General features: G+C 37.9%; 1 protein-coding gene across 2 annotated transcripts in view; it reads right to left on the minus strand.

The window, feature by feature from the left end:
• Positions 1-17,403, minus strand: part of KDM1A (lysine demethylase 1A) — a 67,559-nt gene that overhangs the window by 41,789 nt on the left and 8,367 nt on the right. For both annotated transcript variants that reach the window (XM_033227897.1, XM_033227896.1), the window contains exon 2: positions 13,665-13,830. In XM_033227897.1, coding sequence (XP_033083788.1) covers positions 13,665-13,830 — 166 coding nt within the window. The remainder of the gene's footprint in view (positions 1-13,664; positions 13,831-17,403) is intronic.

Genomic DNA, 17,403 nt, shown 5'->3' on the forward strand with positions numbered 1-17,403 from the left:
TTCATTTACTATACACAGTAGACACTACTACAGTTAAATATGCCAGTACTTCCTAAATAAAACTAAAGAATACATAATAAGACACTCTGTGTGCTTGTGCCAAGTACTGTAGATAAACACACACTTGTGGGAACACAGAGAAAGGCAGGCAAGAAGTTGAATCTTCTACTTCATGCTACATAATAAGCTTTGTTAGGAAATTTTCCTCACTGATTAATATGTAGAAGTAACTTCAAGAAAAAAATCAAAGCTTGAAAATTCAATCTGAAAAAGAATAGACTGTCTTCTGAACTCTTCCAAAATCTATCGTCAAGACAGATGCCATGATGCTCTTAAGCTTCTAGTCACCTGGTACAATACAGGAAAATGAGTGTGATCTTTGGAAGATATAAAACACCACCTCCCAATGATCTAAATAACTCCGACAAGCTTCATTAAACAGTTTATTTTAAAATATATGCCCCAATAAGAAAGCGGATTGATTATTCCACCATTTGAGTTAGAAGGGAACAACAAAGAGAATAAAAAGATACTTAGATATAAGACATTATTTCTGATAATGATATTAGAATGTGTTGCTAGAAGATATATGCCCTGTTATGAAGATAGAATAGAATCTCATTCTAAACTCATTTTACTATGCTCTCGTCTGAAGGGTCCTTTAGGTTCAAGAACGTTATGCTCCTCAAACAAGGCCCAAGGTATACTTGTTTATAGCCCTTGGAAAAAGGCATACAATCATGAAGAGATGATCAGGTTACTAAATCCAATCTGAAAACTTATCTTGAAAATACAGGTCCTGTATTTTAAACTCTACTATAAACTTAAAATCAGATATATTCATTCTTAGTAAATTCTGACTTTATTCATAAAAAATATTTTGTAGAGCTGGGTACAGTGGCTCAGCCTGTAATCCGAGCACTTCAGGAGGCTGAGGTGGGCGGATCACTTGAGGTCAGGAGTTCAAGACCAGCCTAGTCAACATGGTGAAACCTCGTTTCTACTAAAAACACAAAAGTTAGCCAGGTGTGGTGGCGCTCGCCTGTAATCCCAGCTACTCGGGAGGCTGAGGCAGGAGAATTGCTTGAACCTGGGAGGCAGAGGCTGCAGTAAGTCAAGATCGCGCCATTGCACTCCAGCCTGGGCGACAGAGCAAGACTCCATCTCAAAATAATAATAATAATAATAATAAATTTCATAGGGTTTAAAAAAATGTTGCCATTGTTTTGTTTGGTTCCAAATAAAACCAAGCTGGATCAGAAAACTGAATTGTATTTGGGGAAGAAAGGGAACAGCAAGGAACTCAGAACAATGAAACAAACAGCTTCCAAGAATCATACTTAAGATTAGGAATAACATAGCTGTTATCTTTCAAATTATGTTTCTGACTTGGCAAAAATAAAAGTAACAGTCTCTTGTCATGAAGGTATCTCACCACTAAAAACTTAGATAAAAACAGCAAAAAAACAAAAAATCAAAAAACACACACTTTGAAGTGAGCCTAAGCCTGAGTTACTTTATCTTTCCTAATCCTATCATTTTCCTTCTTTTCCAACTATAACACATGTAATACAATAAACTCATTAATTTAACCTACAGGTAGCTCTTGACTGATTCTTGTGTGTGAATCAATGGTGCTCTGATTCACAAAAAAAGACGGATTTCTTACCCCTGACTTGCGTACTCAATAGGTCAACGAGAACAAAAGGGCAACGAGGTAGTCTTTTTTGTCTTCTGGTTCTTTTTTTTGAGACGGAGTCTTGCTCTGTCGCCCGGGCTGGAGTGCAGTGGCCGGATCTCAGCTCACTGCAAGCTCCGCCTCCCGGGTTCCCGCCATTCTCCTGCCTCAGCCTCCGGAGTAGCTGGGACTACAGACACCCGCCACGCCCGGCTAGATTTTTGTATTTTTTAGTAGAGACGGGGTTTCACCGTGTTAGCCAGGATGGTCTCGATCTCCTGACCTCGTGATCCGCCCGTCTCGGCCTCCCAAAGTGCTGGGATTACAGGCTTGAGCCACCGCACCCGGCCTGTCTTCTGGTTCTGAAGAAAGGAATTAAAAAACTTCTTAAAAAGATACTTTTTTTTTTTAAACTTAAAAAAATACAGGGGAAATATAGAAAATATTCAATACCCTGCAAAGATTTTTAAAGGGGATCCCATAACAACAAAATGTCAAAAAAGAAATGAAACTCCAGGCCGGGCACGGTGGCTCACGCCTGTAATCCCGGCACTTTGGGAGGCCGAGGTGGGTGGATCATGAGGTCAGGAGTTTGAGACCAGCCTGACCAACATGGTGAAACCCTGTCTCTACTAAAAATACAAAAATTAGCCAGGCGTTATGGCATGCGCCTGTAATCCCAGCTACTCAGGAAGCTGAGGCAGGAGAATCGCTTGAGCCCGGGAGGTGGAGGCGAGACTGTACCACTGCACTCCAGGCTAGGCAACACAGCAAGACTCCATCTCAAAAAAAAAAAAAAAGGGAAACCCCAAAGTATTATTTAAGCAGAGGAGTAGAAGAAAACCAAGCAGAAGGTTCCATATAACATAAGAAATGATGGAAAACAAAATAAAAAAATGCTTAAAATTAAATTAAGAAACATGGTATTTATCTCTTGATGATGGTTTAACTTGTTTGGAAATAAAGAATGAAGTTATTATTTTCACTCAAATCATACTCAAGAGTACTTTGAAGGTGCCTACTTCTCCAAAGACACCCGAAAGATCATCTTTACTAGCAGTCTATTATGGACCAATTCTTGAACATTTTCTTAAAAACAGCACATATACAACACTGCTTGCAGCTAACTTTTCATCCAGGTAGTCTCTGATTATGATATATATAAAATCCCTTATTCATCTGCTCTTTGAGTCTTTCCAGCCTAGGACTCTGTTTCTGATAGTGGCTCAGGACACATTAAAAGCAGGCAAGTAGCGCTGTTAGCTTTCCATGAGTGCAAATTCAAAACAGAAAATGAAAATACTCAAAAGCAACTTTGTAATATCACCTCGATTTTGGCACCTCTACACAAGAAACTCCCTTTTGTTTTTATCCCAAACCACCAAACCTACAAAATAGTCCTCAAGCTTGACGTAGAGACTCTTTAATTTTTAAATTATTTTTTAGAGACAAGGTCTTGCTTTGTCGCCCAGGGTGGAGTACAGTGGTTCATCATAGTTCGCTGTAACCTTGAACTCCTGGGCTCAAGGGATCCTCTTGCCTCAGCCTCCTGAGTAGCTAGGACTACAGGCATGTGCCACCATATCTGGCTAATTTTTTTTTTTTTTTTTTTTTTGTAGAGACAGGTTCTCGATATGTTGCCCAAGCTGTTTTTGAACTCCTAGCCTCTCAATTCAGCCTCTCAAAGCACTCAGACTTATGAGCATGAGCCACCAGAATCGGCCTAAAGTAGAGACTGTTCATATAGTTTATTTGTACACAGCTACTCCAAATTGAAAATGAAGATCTTTCTGGTTTATCTTACATAACAGCCTTTCAGTTGACTTCAGACCTTCAGATCTAAGAGTCCTTCTTGAACCGTGAAGTATTGTAGTTATAATCACATTACTGAATGTTTTCTCATCTGAATTAAAATAAGAGATCACTCTTCCAACATCTTAAAAGGAAGTCTACGTTGACTTTCAAATGCTTTTATCTGGCAAACAAACAAGGAGGTGAAAATTACTGGTTGTTTCCAGAAACACAGATTCACATTTTGACTAGTTTCTTGGAATCACATTCGAATTATAGACATTTTAAGAAACTTTTAAGTCTAGGAAGCAACGATTTTCCGATACAAGATAAATTTATCAAAATGACCAAATTTATGGAATAAAAGTGAATGCCAAACTACTGATTTCAATTGAATTTAATAAATTAGCAGGTGAAAGAAACATTTCAAAAGTTAAAGCCAACTTGGAATATACGTCTCTACCGTATTAAGACACTAATTGAGTTTCTTATTTAATAAACAATGTTTACTATATCTACCCCAAAACTGCAAAGCACAAATACAAAAGTAGAATAGGTAGACTCTCTGTTTTTAAAGAGTTTACAACCTAGTTGAGAAAAGATGAAAAATACCTACAAGGAAACTTTTGTTATTGTTAAGAAACAAGAAGCTGACACAGTCCTGGAAAATCAGGGAAGCTTTCAGAACAATTCCCAAGAGATATGGATAGACTACGAGGCAGTGAAACCACCACTATGGTACAGATCATTTACAAAGATAAAGAGAAAAGCACAGACATGGTATGTGCAGAGGACTGCACAGTACCTACTTACAGAAGGAGATGGTCTGAAAAAGCAGTGGGAGATCAAGTGGATTGGTAAAACGAGCCCTTTCCAGTACCCAAACCTGAATGTGATTTTAGTAGTAATGGAGGAAAACTGTGGATCTTTGGCACAAAGACAGCACAACAAATGCTATTTTAGTTAAACTAATCTGGCTACCTTGTACGAGATGGATTAGAGGGAAAACCTAGATAAAGGAGATCCAATTGAAAGGCTATTGAAATAATTTACATACAAGTTGAAATTCACTAGAAAAAGGTGACAGTAAAAATGGGTAAGGCCTAACAAATGAAAAAGACTGTGCACAGTAAGATGTATGACTTTATAACAGACTTGGTAAAAGGGATAAAGAACTTTCAGGATGACTCTAGGGTTTTAAGTTCAGAAGACTAGTAATGCTACTAACAAAATGGGAAATTTGGGAAACCGGCTAATACAATTAAATGGAAATGTTCTAAGGATGGCTGGAAATTAAAGAATAGAACTCAGAAGTAAGAATGCAGCTAAAAGACTTTAAGATAGCATGGAGGTAATAACAGGCTCAGAGAATTTGAAGCAGTCATAAATGCATGATTAATCTCATGAAGATAAGGAAAGTCACAGTTTCAAAGAGGAATTAACAGTGGCTCACACCTGTAATCTCAGTGCTTCGGGAGAGATCAAGTCAGGAGGATCACTTGAGACAAGGAGTTCAAGATCAGCCTGAGCAGCATTCAAAATGAAATTATGAGTTTCAACTAGAATAGCAATCCCTGGGTTACAGTATCATTTAAAATATTGAACTAAAACAGCCTTCTTAAGGTTTAGAAAAAAAGAAAAATTGTTTTGCTTGAAGTAGGAGCTTGCCTGGAACTTCCACTGAACTGCTGAAAGAACAATACCACCACAGATTTGTGCTTGAAGACTTCCACTGCGTAGTAGTAGCAAGGATCCCATCAAAAGAAAGTAAAAGGCCCTACAAGCTAGGGAGAAATGCAAAGCTTTAGAAGCCAATGGAAAGAATTTACTTTTTCACATATTATTTCCCTCCACATTCCATAGTAGAAATTTTCCTGATCCTTATTTTGCTGCAGTCTTGGTTTGTGTTCACTTTTCAAAACGTTCCAGAGAAAGCTTACACTTCAGATGTTACGTTGTCCAACTACCAAGCTTAAGGTGTGTCTGGTTAATAACAAAGCTTACAAAATATTTCTTATAACTCGACAGCCGATGCAAGAATTTCAATTATATTATTCTCTTGAGGAAAGAAAAAAAACTGTTAGAAAGTCCCAAAGTCATCTGTCATTCTCATGATTTAACATAAAAGATTAATATCAAGATTAAAGTTTTACACACACACACACACACACACACACACACACACACAGGAACAGTTCCAGATGATTAAAAAGTTATCTATTTCAGCCGGGCGCGGTGGCTCAAGCCTGTAATCCCAGCACTTTGGGAGGCCGAGACGGGTGGATCACGAGGTCAGGAGATCGAGACCATCCTGGCTAACACGGTGAAACCCCGTCTCTACTAAAAAATATACAAAAAACTAGCCGGGCGATGAGGCGGGCGCCTGTAGTCCCAGCTACTCTGGAGGCTGAGGCAGGAGAATGGCGTGAACCCAGGAGGCGGAGCTTGCGGTGAGCTGAGATCCGGCCACTTCACTCCAGCCTGGGTGATAGTGAGACTCCGTCTCAAAAAAAAAAAAAAAAAAGTTATCTATTTCATAAGCGACTCATTACTGAAAATGGCCTACCACCAACACTTTCCCAAAGTAACATAGTATGTGTGTCTGTCTGGTCTAAAGCTGCCCTGAATTTTTTTCTAAATAAAACACCAATCCACCCTATTCTTAGTTCAATCAACTCTGTTTAATAAACACAAGATGTTTACACATAAAGGTGGATTTCACATTTTCTCATTTGATTCTCATAACAAGTCTCATTTCGTAGATGAGAAAATCCTCAAAAAGTATCTTGTTCTTCTATTACAACAGGATCAGACCCAATAAATGATGGCAACAAAAAGAATTCAAATAAATTATAAAAATAAAGGTGATCAGCTAAACAAATTACTATTTTGCCTTAATAAAAAGTACAACAAAATAATCAATGAAATGACATCATTAAGAAAAGCAGGTCAATCTCTCAAAGACCAAACATAAACTTGTAGCATCTGATTCAAGGGTTCTTTATCAGCCAAAAATAGTAAACAGTTAAAAATCAAGGATCTAAAACTGCTTCATCCTTTCATGTTTAACACAAAATTTCAAAACCCAATTTTAGGGAGAAACATTATTTAAAAACAGCTTCTAAGAGATATACTGTACAACATGGTGACTATAATTAATCACAATACATTGTATTCTTGAAAAACGTCAAGAAAGTGGGTAAGTGTTCTCATCACAAAAATGATAACCATGTGAGGTAACGCATGTTTATCAGCTAAATTTGGTCATTCTGCAATGTATTTATACTTCAAAACATCATGCTGTACATGATAAATACAATCTTATTTATCAATTAAAAAATAACTTCTGAGTTCTCACCATACTTTCTATATATTTCTATTGTAGTTTCTTCATTGTAGCTACTTATTAACATCTGTAACCCTAAAATGAACTGCAAATTCCTTTTTTTTTTTTGAGACAGGATCTCACTCTATCACCCAGGCTGGAGTGCAGTGGTACAATCCCGGCTCACTGCAACCTCCGCCTCTCAGGATTAAGCGATTCTAGTGCCTCAGCCTCCTGAGCAGCTGAGATTACAGACATGTGTCACCACTCCCAGCTAATTTTTGTATTCAAAAAAAATTTTTTTAAGTAGAGATGGGGTTTCACCATATTGGCTGGGCTGGTCTCGAACTCCTGGCCTCAGGTGATCCACATGTCTTGGCCTCCCTAAGTGCTGGAATTACAGGAATGCACCACAACACCCAGCCACTGGACTACAAATTATTTGCAGGAGGATGTAATCTTTCTCTTTGAACCCTTATAATCCAGCACTGTGACTGTGACAAAATAATTACCATTGTACAATAATATATGTAGAATAAAGTCAATGAGGAACTACCACATTTGGGGGAAATCTTAATTTTTGTAGAAAATGCCTCATTTATTTTTTTAAAAATTTGCCCTTCATACTACCAGTTCTCTACTCTTCACCCTTCCTACCTCTATATGCCTCTAAAATTTTTATATTGATATCACACTTGAGTATTTTGCTTTCCATTATGCATTTATGTCTACATTTGTGTCTCATACTAGGCTATAAATTATCTGAGAGTGAGGACCATGTGTTGTACAGCATATTTATCTTGATCTATTCATAGTGCCTCAAAATATAAGAACGTAAGAATTCTGTTGAATTACTTTTTCAGTCTGTCACGTTTTTTCCTTAGCCCTCCAGTAAATTTTGGAGCATAGATCCAAATCAGAACACTGAAATGATGTTGTTATTCCAAAAAGGTGGGGAGGCAGGGGGAGGGTGGCAAGAAAACAAACCCTATGCCTATTTTCTGAATGTATGCATCATACTTCATATAATGAGAACTCAAATGATTTGGGGCATTTATTTTATACTAACATGTCAAAATGACAATACAGACAACTCTGTCAGGAATGAACTCCCTAGTCACTTCTGGTAAACCTACAAAACAGGGTCTCCTGCTGGACTTGGGGATGTAATAGAATCCTATCATCTTCCCTGTGGTGGTAATCTGAGTTAATTCTCACTAAACCTGAAAGCTAGTCCTCTTCTCTGGTTCCATTTGTAGGCATAGAGAGAGAAATCAGAGAGAAAAGCCTGGGATTAGCCACTTGAGAATAGTTACAGCATGATTTAAAAAAAAAACAAAGTGGTTCACCTGAACTCTGGCCATTACTATCCATGCTGCCAAACCCAGTGCTTGGCAACCACCACCCACGGCTGTACTGACTGCACTCAGTATGACTGTCTCACAGGGAAGAGATCAGGGTATCTTACAAACAAAGAATTATACTAATATAAGGTGAAAATATTAGTATCGTTTTTCTTTTTCTTTTAAAGTAAGAAAATTAATCTTCAACTCTTCTCTGGTCAAATTCTATTATGCCAAGTTCTATAGAATAGTCTAAAAGATACCGCCTTTTAATACTTGCTCTACTAAATAATTCATCAAATTTTTGGTCCTCAATCTTTTGTTATATGAAATTTTCATAACAGCATTTGTGATCAAATTTCATTGAATCTTTAAATTCTTCTACCCATACATTGTGTATTTTCTGTAATTTAGTATTTTTACTAATTCAGGTTAACATCACCTTTTAGGTAAATTTTAAAAATACTTGCAACCTACAGTATGATTATTATGTGAACAAGCCCCCAAATTTATTAAAACCACACAAAATTGTTTACCATACCTTTATCTCACATCAATGATTTTTGTTAATTTATTTAACAGCCAAACTGGGCGTGGTGGCTCACACCTGTAACCCCAGAACTTTGGAGGCTGAGGCAGGTGGATCACCTGAGGTCAGGAGTTCGAGACCAGCCTGGCCAACATGGAGAAACCTCATCTCCACTAAAAATACAAGCTGGGCATGGTGGTGCATGCCTGTAACCCCAGCTACTCGGGAGGCTAAGCCAGGAGAATTGCTTGAACCAGGGAGGTGGAGGTTGTGGTGAGCTGAGATCGCGCCATTGCTCTCCAGCCTAGGCAACAAGAGGGAAACTCTGTCTCAAAACAAACAAACAAAAACAGCCTACATGACTTTAAAAACACATACCTACAAACTTTTAAAATTACCACATATAAGAGAGAAGAGGGCTTCCTCCGGTACAAATAAGAATATAAACAAGAAGATAAAGTGATTCTTCCCACGGTCATTCCATAAAATAAGTAATAATACAGACTTGTTAACCAATCATATCTAACAAAATCTATTTGAAGAGTTAACCAATAACTTAAAGGAAGCCTCTGAGCTTCATTAGAGTCTTAAGTATTAGGACATCACGGAGCCTAGAAAAATGATATACACATTCACATGCATATACACACAGACACAAGCACACTTCTGATGTCTCTACTGAGAAATCCATTAACTTGAAGACGGCTTGAGAAAGGCATCTTAATAACCCATTTCAAATTTCCTTTTACTTATTTTAGAATAAGTTTCCATGAAAGTCTCAGGCTATGTACAACTAAGTTACTTCTAACTCAGAATGTATCTTGAGTTCTCTAGTGAAAAGTTACCCAATACAAAATTTAAATCCAGGAACTAACTAGTAAGATTTTTCTGGTAAATTTTAACCGCTGAAAGGCAGTGGAGGGGGAAAAAATTGAATCATGTTTCCATGTGAAAATAAAAAAGCCAAGTGTTGGAGAATCAGTTAATACAGGAATATAAAACTCATTGAGGAAAATAATGTAATGTACACAGGGTAACAATCTGAGCAAAGAGAGGAAAAGGCATTTCTCCAAAGAATAGAAAGGTACTTTACCAGGGGACTATTATCCTAAATCAATGAAGGCCAGCTGAAGGAGATTTGATTCTATTTTATAAACTCTCCACTATTATGTGACACTGCTAGTAACCAAACACTCAATTCCAAAGACAACCTGTTCAAGTTTAGTTGGCATGACCTAGAAAAACTTCCACCTTCACAGAAAAGGTACTAGGAAACCAAGTAAAACCACCATGTGTTAAAACAAATATATGCAAAAGTATAGTAAATATAAACATGGAAATGTTTAGGAAAACAAAATGAGGTAGTTTTAAAATATAAACAGTAATATTTGGTATGAAAAATCCATTATTTACTCATTTTGACTACCATAGGACTACAATGCCACATTAAGTTATGGTCAAAAATTGACAAATCTAAAAACAATATTTAGGTCAACAGAGACAACTTCCTCCCAATTAAATAAGTTCAATCAGACCAACAAAAACACCCAAACTTTTTCTTTCCATAAAAATTCAACTTTGATATTAAGAACATTTTTCCACTGACCAAGAGTCAATAAATTATCTCTCCAATCTCAGCTTCTTTACTCCCTTAGTTCACCCTTAGCATGAGATTGGTCTTTCCAAAAACATATTTCAGTGTAACCTCCCTTGCTCAAAAAACCTCAGGGCTACCACTGACACTCCTAATGCTCAAATTCCTTAGCCTGGCTTAGTCAACCAAGGCTATTCACAATATGGCTCCCACCTTTCTGGCTTCCTCTCAGTACTCTCCCAGAGGAACCTTATTCAGTCAATTTGACCCACTGACTTCAGGATACCTTGTGCTTTCATAATTAACAAAATATTTTCTTCCTGTTAAGATTAACACACTGCAGAAAGCAAAGCAAAAATTTCTAAACAAATTTAAAAGTTGGTAAGAATGAAATGTATGCAAATATTACTTTTTTGTTTTGTTTTTTGGATTTTTTTTTGAGGCAGAGTCTTGCTCTCACAAAGACTGGAGTGCAGTGGCACAATCTCAGATCACTGCAACCTCTGCTTCGTGGGTTCAAGCAATTCTCCTGCCTTAGCCTCCCAAGTAGCTGGGATTACAGGTACGCACCACCACGCTTGGCTAATTTTTATATTTTTAGTGGAGACAGAGTTTCACTATGTTGGCCAGGCTGGTCTCGAACCCCTGACCTCAGGTGATCCACTTGCCTCAGCCTCTCCAAGTGCTGGGAGCCGCTGCGCCTGGCCCTTACCTATAATTTTTGACAGAATAAGTTAATTCCTTGTGATTGCCTTATAAAAAAACTGAGAACAAGAAACGGTTTGGTAAAGAAACAAACCCACAGGCCCGGTATGGTGGCTCATGTCGGTAATCCCAGCACTTTGGGAGACTGAGGCGGGCCAACATGGTGAAACCCTGTCTCTACTAAAAATGCAAAACTTAGCCAGGCGTGGTGGCGCACGTCCATAATTCCAGCTACTCAGGGGGCTGAGGCAGGAGAATCGCTTAAACCTGGGAGGCGCAGGTTGCAGTGAGCTAAGATCATGCCACTGCACTCCAGTCTGGGTGACACAGTAAGACTCTGTCTCCAAAAAAATAAAAATCAAACAAATCTACATCTTCTCTCAAGCTTTTAATATAGTCATATAGCAATGCTTCCATTCAACTTTTGACTAAAAACTTTTGCGAAAGATGATAAGACAAAAGACTTAGAAACCCTGGACAGTGTTCAAATATTTAACTTACCTGATAATATTTTATGATTCACCATCAGGACCCAATCTATTGCTAAACTACATAAGTAGTTCAGGCTAATAAGTTGACACTTTTTCTAGGGAAAGTACACCCCTAATTCAACCCAGAAATTTTCAAAATCATTAAGTTGTTTTAAAGGAACAATCACTATTTTCATAACCACAAACAATGTATTAGCAAGTTTTGGCTGTTATCACATCTCTAAGCACTGAAGACATCCTCAACTTAAAATTTCAACTTCCCCCCAAAAACAAAGATAACTTAAACTAAACCACTGCATTATAATTAACTACAACACAATAAAGACAGCTCCCAAATCCTAAATCCTTTTGTTAAGACATTTACTTTTTGTGGGAACAATACCTGACATTTATGAAATTAAAAACAAACAAACACACAAACAAAAAAAAAACGCTTTCAGAAAAAAGCAAACAGCAACACCAAGATACGGTTTAAAATTTTCAAAGAAACGTTTATCAACTTGGAACCTATGGTAAATCAATTATTTACTGGAGACACAACCACACAAAAAAGGTAAGGCAGCATCTGAGATATCAGATCATCAATGCGTAATACTTAGAGCCCTTGAACTAAAAAGTCAGTCCACTCCACAATGCGTAATACTTAGAGAACTTGAACTAAAAAGTCAGTCCAAAAAAGTCAGACATTAAAAGGGTTATCCCCAAGTATCTCATTAGCAGGTCTACAGCAAAGGTAGAAGAAAGGTAAGAACCAAAAAGAACACAGAAGAAAAGAGCACAGGGTGAAGGGAAAGGTTGGAGGTAAGAACAGAAAGAAGAGAGATAAATGTGTAAGACTAGAAAGAGGAAGAAGAAAAACGAATAACGAGAGAAGGTGTAAAGTAAAAAGGCAGCTACACTTGCCTGGGGGACATTAGCCCCAAAGGTAATATACTACTGAAACTAGAAACCTTCAAACAAGGAGTTGCCCAAGAAATCATTTTAAGAAAGTTTTAGGAAAACTACTCTTCTTAGAAAACCCCTGACTTTTGAAGGAACTGAAACCAGAATCTAATCTATCTTTTTTCTGAATGTTCTCAAACTGTATTCCTTTAATATACTTTATTACAGTCCTATAAATTATAAATTTGATTTTTAAGTTTTAGCCAGACTTTGATAAGCTCCAAACCTAAATAACACTTGACTGGTAATGTCCTCAAGTGAAGCATCAGTACTTCTGGTAATTCACAGTAACACCATAGGGGAGAAAACCCTTAAAAAAAAGAGGCTAAAACAAAAGATAAAACATCTTAAATGAAGTATGTCTTAATCTGGGTACCTACGTAAGTCATGCAAGATACAGCAGATGGGGTCTGAAACCACCATTTTGTTTTTAAAAGGTACAGGACTAAAAGAACCAGAGAGATGTGTGGGTCTGAAGCTATTCTAAATATAAAACTTATTTCAAGAAGAGGAACTTAGTAAAAATTCAAAGTCAAACAGAGTAAATAAAATGTCATTAAGGGCATGAGCTACAAAAATTCATTGAAACACCGCTTTTGCTTGGGCTCTCCAAAATAGAAAGGCATATATCCCTGATTGGTCCAGCCATCCTCAGAAAGCTAGTACTCAGCATTGAGGGTGTGTTAGTGAGAATTCTTGAAAGCTGTTTGAAGCTCTGAAACCAAAACTACAGACTCCCATAATCTTTCTAGATTTTCTGGCCTAGAATATATTTTTATATTTGTTCACCAGGAAAAGGCACTTCTCAAAACCAATCCACACCATGAAGTTTTATCATAATGTATCTAACTACGTGGTAAACCCATCAGTTAGCCAGAACAATTTCTGAATCAGAGCTGTCACTGACAGGTCTGGTGCTCTGGATGTAGCTTTCTGTATGTCTTCTCTAATCATTTATTTTCTCCTATTTTCCAACCACCTTATGTTGCCACTGTCCTTCCATTCCCACCCTTTACCTTCCTCCTGTATATGTACAAGCACACAAAAAGAATATCAGTACCACTACGTATGTATCTATGTGTATACATACACACATATACCTGTATATGTATACACACACACAAAGACACACATGGCAGGAGCCCCAATATCAGAGTTTATTATAAACCAAAGATAAAGACATAAATAATATTGCAGAATGGAAATAAATCCATTAATTCTTATTTCTAAGATAAAATAGAACTGTCGTTGGACACTACAACTCACCCGATGGTTCTTCAGGCTCACTTTCATTTTCTTCCTCAGGTGGGGCTTGAGGGGGTGGTGGGGGAAGTTTCTTTTCCTTCTCTGCTTTGGCATTTCTCTCTTCTTCTGAATAATACTCATCTTCTGAGAGGTTGGCCAAGCTTTCATCCATCTCTCTGTATTCTACCTATATGGAGATCATACCAGGGAAAGCTAAATGCAGTGAACATTTAAAATTAGGGACTCTATTTGGAACCATCAATCAATGTGAATTGTTAACTTCATATTTTAAGGGAAGTAAGCATACAACAAGGAACAAGCCAACTTATAATAGGTAGTTATTAAAAACAAAACCTTCGTGAAACAATCTTGTGTCAGTTCAGGTTCACACTAATCTGCAACTTTTACATCACAGCACTGACATTCAAATCACTGACTCTAAGGCTCTCAACAACTTCTTAAAAAATTTTTTAATTGTGTGTATCATGCTCACATACCGGAATTTCCAACAAAAGATTAAAATAACCCTCAGACAAAAATACAGTTAACTAGAATAGAATACCAAGTCTGTCTAATGCCAAGCCTGTGCTTCTAACTACTATTCCAACGGAAAATAGCAAAACAATTCCAAAAACCAAATGGAGGGCACGGAGTAGAAAATAACAACAGTCAAACTGAAACTATGAAAAGGTGCATTTGCTTAAAAAATTCACTTAGGAGAGGCCAGGCGCAGTGGCTCATGCCTGTAATCCCAGCACTCTGGGGGGCTGCGGCAGGCGGATCACCTAAGGACAGGAGTTCGAGACCAACCTAGCCAACATGGTGAAACCCTTCTCTACTTGGGTGTGGTGGCGGGCACCTGTAATCCCAGCTACTCGGGAGGCTGAGGCAGGAGAATCGATTGAACCCAGGAGGTGGAGGTTACAGTGAGCCAAGATCAAACCACTGCACTGCAGCCTGGGTGTGAGACTCTATCTCAAAAAATAAAATAAAATAAAATAAATTAAGGAGTAAGTGACGTGGAAATGGAGGATACAGGTCTTACTACTAATTCACATCGGCTGTAAAGGAAAGGGAGGTATGTCATTAGCAAAAAGAGGAAGCAGTCTTAGTGAATGTGTCACTGAGGGTAATAGAGCGTAAGACAGGAAAGATTATTATGGATTGGTTAGCCAAAATGTGTAATATGGTATTACAAATAGTTTTCAACATTGGAACATTCTCAAATCATCATTGTGACTTCCTAATAAAAGAAACTACAGCTAATTATTATGGAATCAATTAAAAGATAATTATTATGGAATCAATTAAAAGATTCTAATTACTATTAATTCCATGAAAAGATAATTTATTAGACGTGCAAAAAAAGCAAAGACAATGTGGTTTCCACACGTATCTGATGTTTTACATTTCCAAGATGAATAGTCCTGTGGATTACAGTGAATGTAATACATTTTAACTTACTAAACATCTTTGATATAGCTTTGGATGGCCAGCTGTTTTTATACTATCTTTTTGCTCTGTTTTTTAAATGATAGGACCACAAGATTTGGGGGAGGGGGAATAGTTGCTGGAAGTACAAGAGTTTTACCGAAAACAGGGATTGGGTTACAAAATGGAAACAAAAATTAAGAAGAATGAACTGACTAGTTCTGACCCATGCTCTAAGAATTTTATTTAATATATGAATAATTGTATTCACCTACTCAAATACTGAACACTGAGCACATGGTACAATGGAGAAAACAATTATGACTGTGTCCCTGCCCCTAAAAAGCTGAAAATCTGGTTCCAAGTAAATGATCCTGATCAGATGACCATCTCATACAGGATCTCTGCAATAAGACTCCAGAAATGTAGATGATTTATACTAAACCTTATCCTAACTGAGATAAACTGTGGAAACAGGTCTCAGGACAATGGATGAAAAAGCACCAAGGAGAAAAAAAAGTTTCAAAGAGGGAGAGAAGTCAGAATAGGCCATAAACTTTTATAGTATGCAGTTTTCTTTTCCTTTTACCCCTCAATAGTGCTTGACTCTTCCCTTCCCCAAAGATTCAGTCCTTTGATCCTCTGCCCATCAATCCTATTTACTCAATAATGACTTAACAAGTACCTAATATGGAACTGGACAATGTGCAAATTTTGAGACAAAAACAAAGACTAATACAAAATCCTTTCTATTGTAGTTCAGTTTTTCCCAAAGGATGTTCCACTAGATACTATATTCTTTGAAGGACTAAAGGATCCAATATCAAGTCTGGGAAACTGCAATCTTTACAGGTCCCCTCTAGGAGAGTTACAATTCACATTAAAAGTACTGAGAAGGCTGGGCGTGGTGGCTCACGCCTGTAATCCCAGCACTTTGGGAGGCGGGAGCAGGCAGATGCCAAGGCAGGAGGACTGCTTAAGCCCAGGAGGCCAAGGGGTGCAATCTATGATCGCACCACTGTGCTCCAGCCTGAGTGACAGACACAGACCCTGTCTCAAAAAAATAAAAAATAAAGGTACTGTTAAGTTTTGCATCAAAAACAATCTTTTCAATATTGTTTAATCCAATGTCTTGACAAAGAAATAATTAACAAGGAAAACACTTGGAAAAGGCTGGTCTAGAAAGGGTTCTTAGTCTTTAGGAACAAAAGAGATTAGAAAAATACGTACAGGTAGAAGCAATAATATCCAATGGTATTATTAAAAACAAAACTGTTGGCCGGGCGCGGTGGCTCAAGCCTGTAATCCCAGCACTTTGGGAGGCCGAGATGGGTGGATCACGAGGTCAGGAGATCGAGACCATCCTGGCTAACACAGTGAAACCCCGTCTCTACTAAAAAATACAAAAAAAAAATTAGCCGGGCGAGATGGCGGGCGCCTGTAGTCCCAGCTACTCGGGAGGCTGAGGCAGGAGAATGGCGTAAACCCGGGAGGCGGAGCTTGCAGTGAGCCGAGATCGCACCACTGCACTCCAGCCTGGATGATAGAGCGAGACTCCGTCTCAAAAAAAAAAAAAAAAAAAAAAACTGTTTCACAGAACCCTAGGATTCTTCAAGATTTAGAATTTTAATTTTTAAATGTATTAAATAAATACACACTCGTGTTAAAACAAATCTTAATCCTTTAGAGACCACCAACATATTAACGTGTGCTGCTCAGGTAACTCAATTTAAGGTAGACTTAAGAATGAAGTTTCTTCTGCCATCTCTGTTCAACTGAGAGCATCCTGAGATGACAAAGCAAGCTTAAAAAAAAAAAAAAAAAAAAACCTGAGAGCAGTGGCTCAAGCCTGTAACCCCAAGGAAGAAGGAGGAGGATCATTTGAGCCCACTTCTAAACCAGCCTAGACAACACAGGGAAACCCTGTGTTTACAAAAAACTAAAAAAACTTAGCCTGGTGTGGTGGCGTGCACCTGCAGTTCCAGCTACTAAGGAGGCTGAGGTGGATCACTTGAACCCAGGGGGTCAAGGCTACAGTGAGCTATGATCTAAACACGGCACTCCAGTCTGTGTGACAGAGTCGAGACCCTGTCTCAAAAAAAAAAAAAAAAAAAAAGCAAGCAAACAAAACCAACCTCCTACCTTTTGCACAACTTGTCAAATCAGTACCAGACTGCCACAATACTTCATAAACAAAGCAAAATACAGAAACAAAATTGGATTCTTCCCTGGTTGTCTAGTTGCTGGGTGAAAAGAATGGATTCTAAGGCTAAAACAAGACTATCACGCTTAATTTCCAATCTCAAATTTGGCTTCACCAGTAGCCTCA

Source organism: Trachypithecus francoisi, unplaced genomic scaffold, assembly GCF_009764315.1.
Source record: "Trachypithecus francoisi isolate TF-2019V2 unplaced genomic scaffold, Tfra_2.0 Lachesis_group12, whole genome shotgun sequence".
NCBI lineage: Eukaryota > Metazoa > Chordata > Mammalia > Primates > Cercopithecidae > Trachypithecus > Trachypithecus francoisi.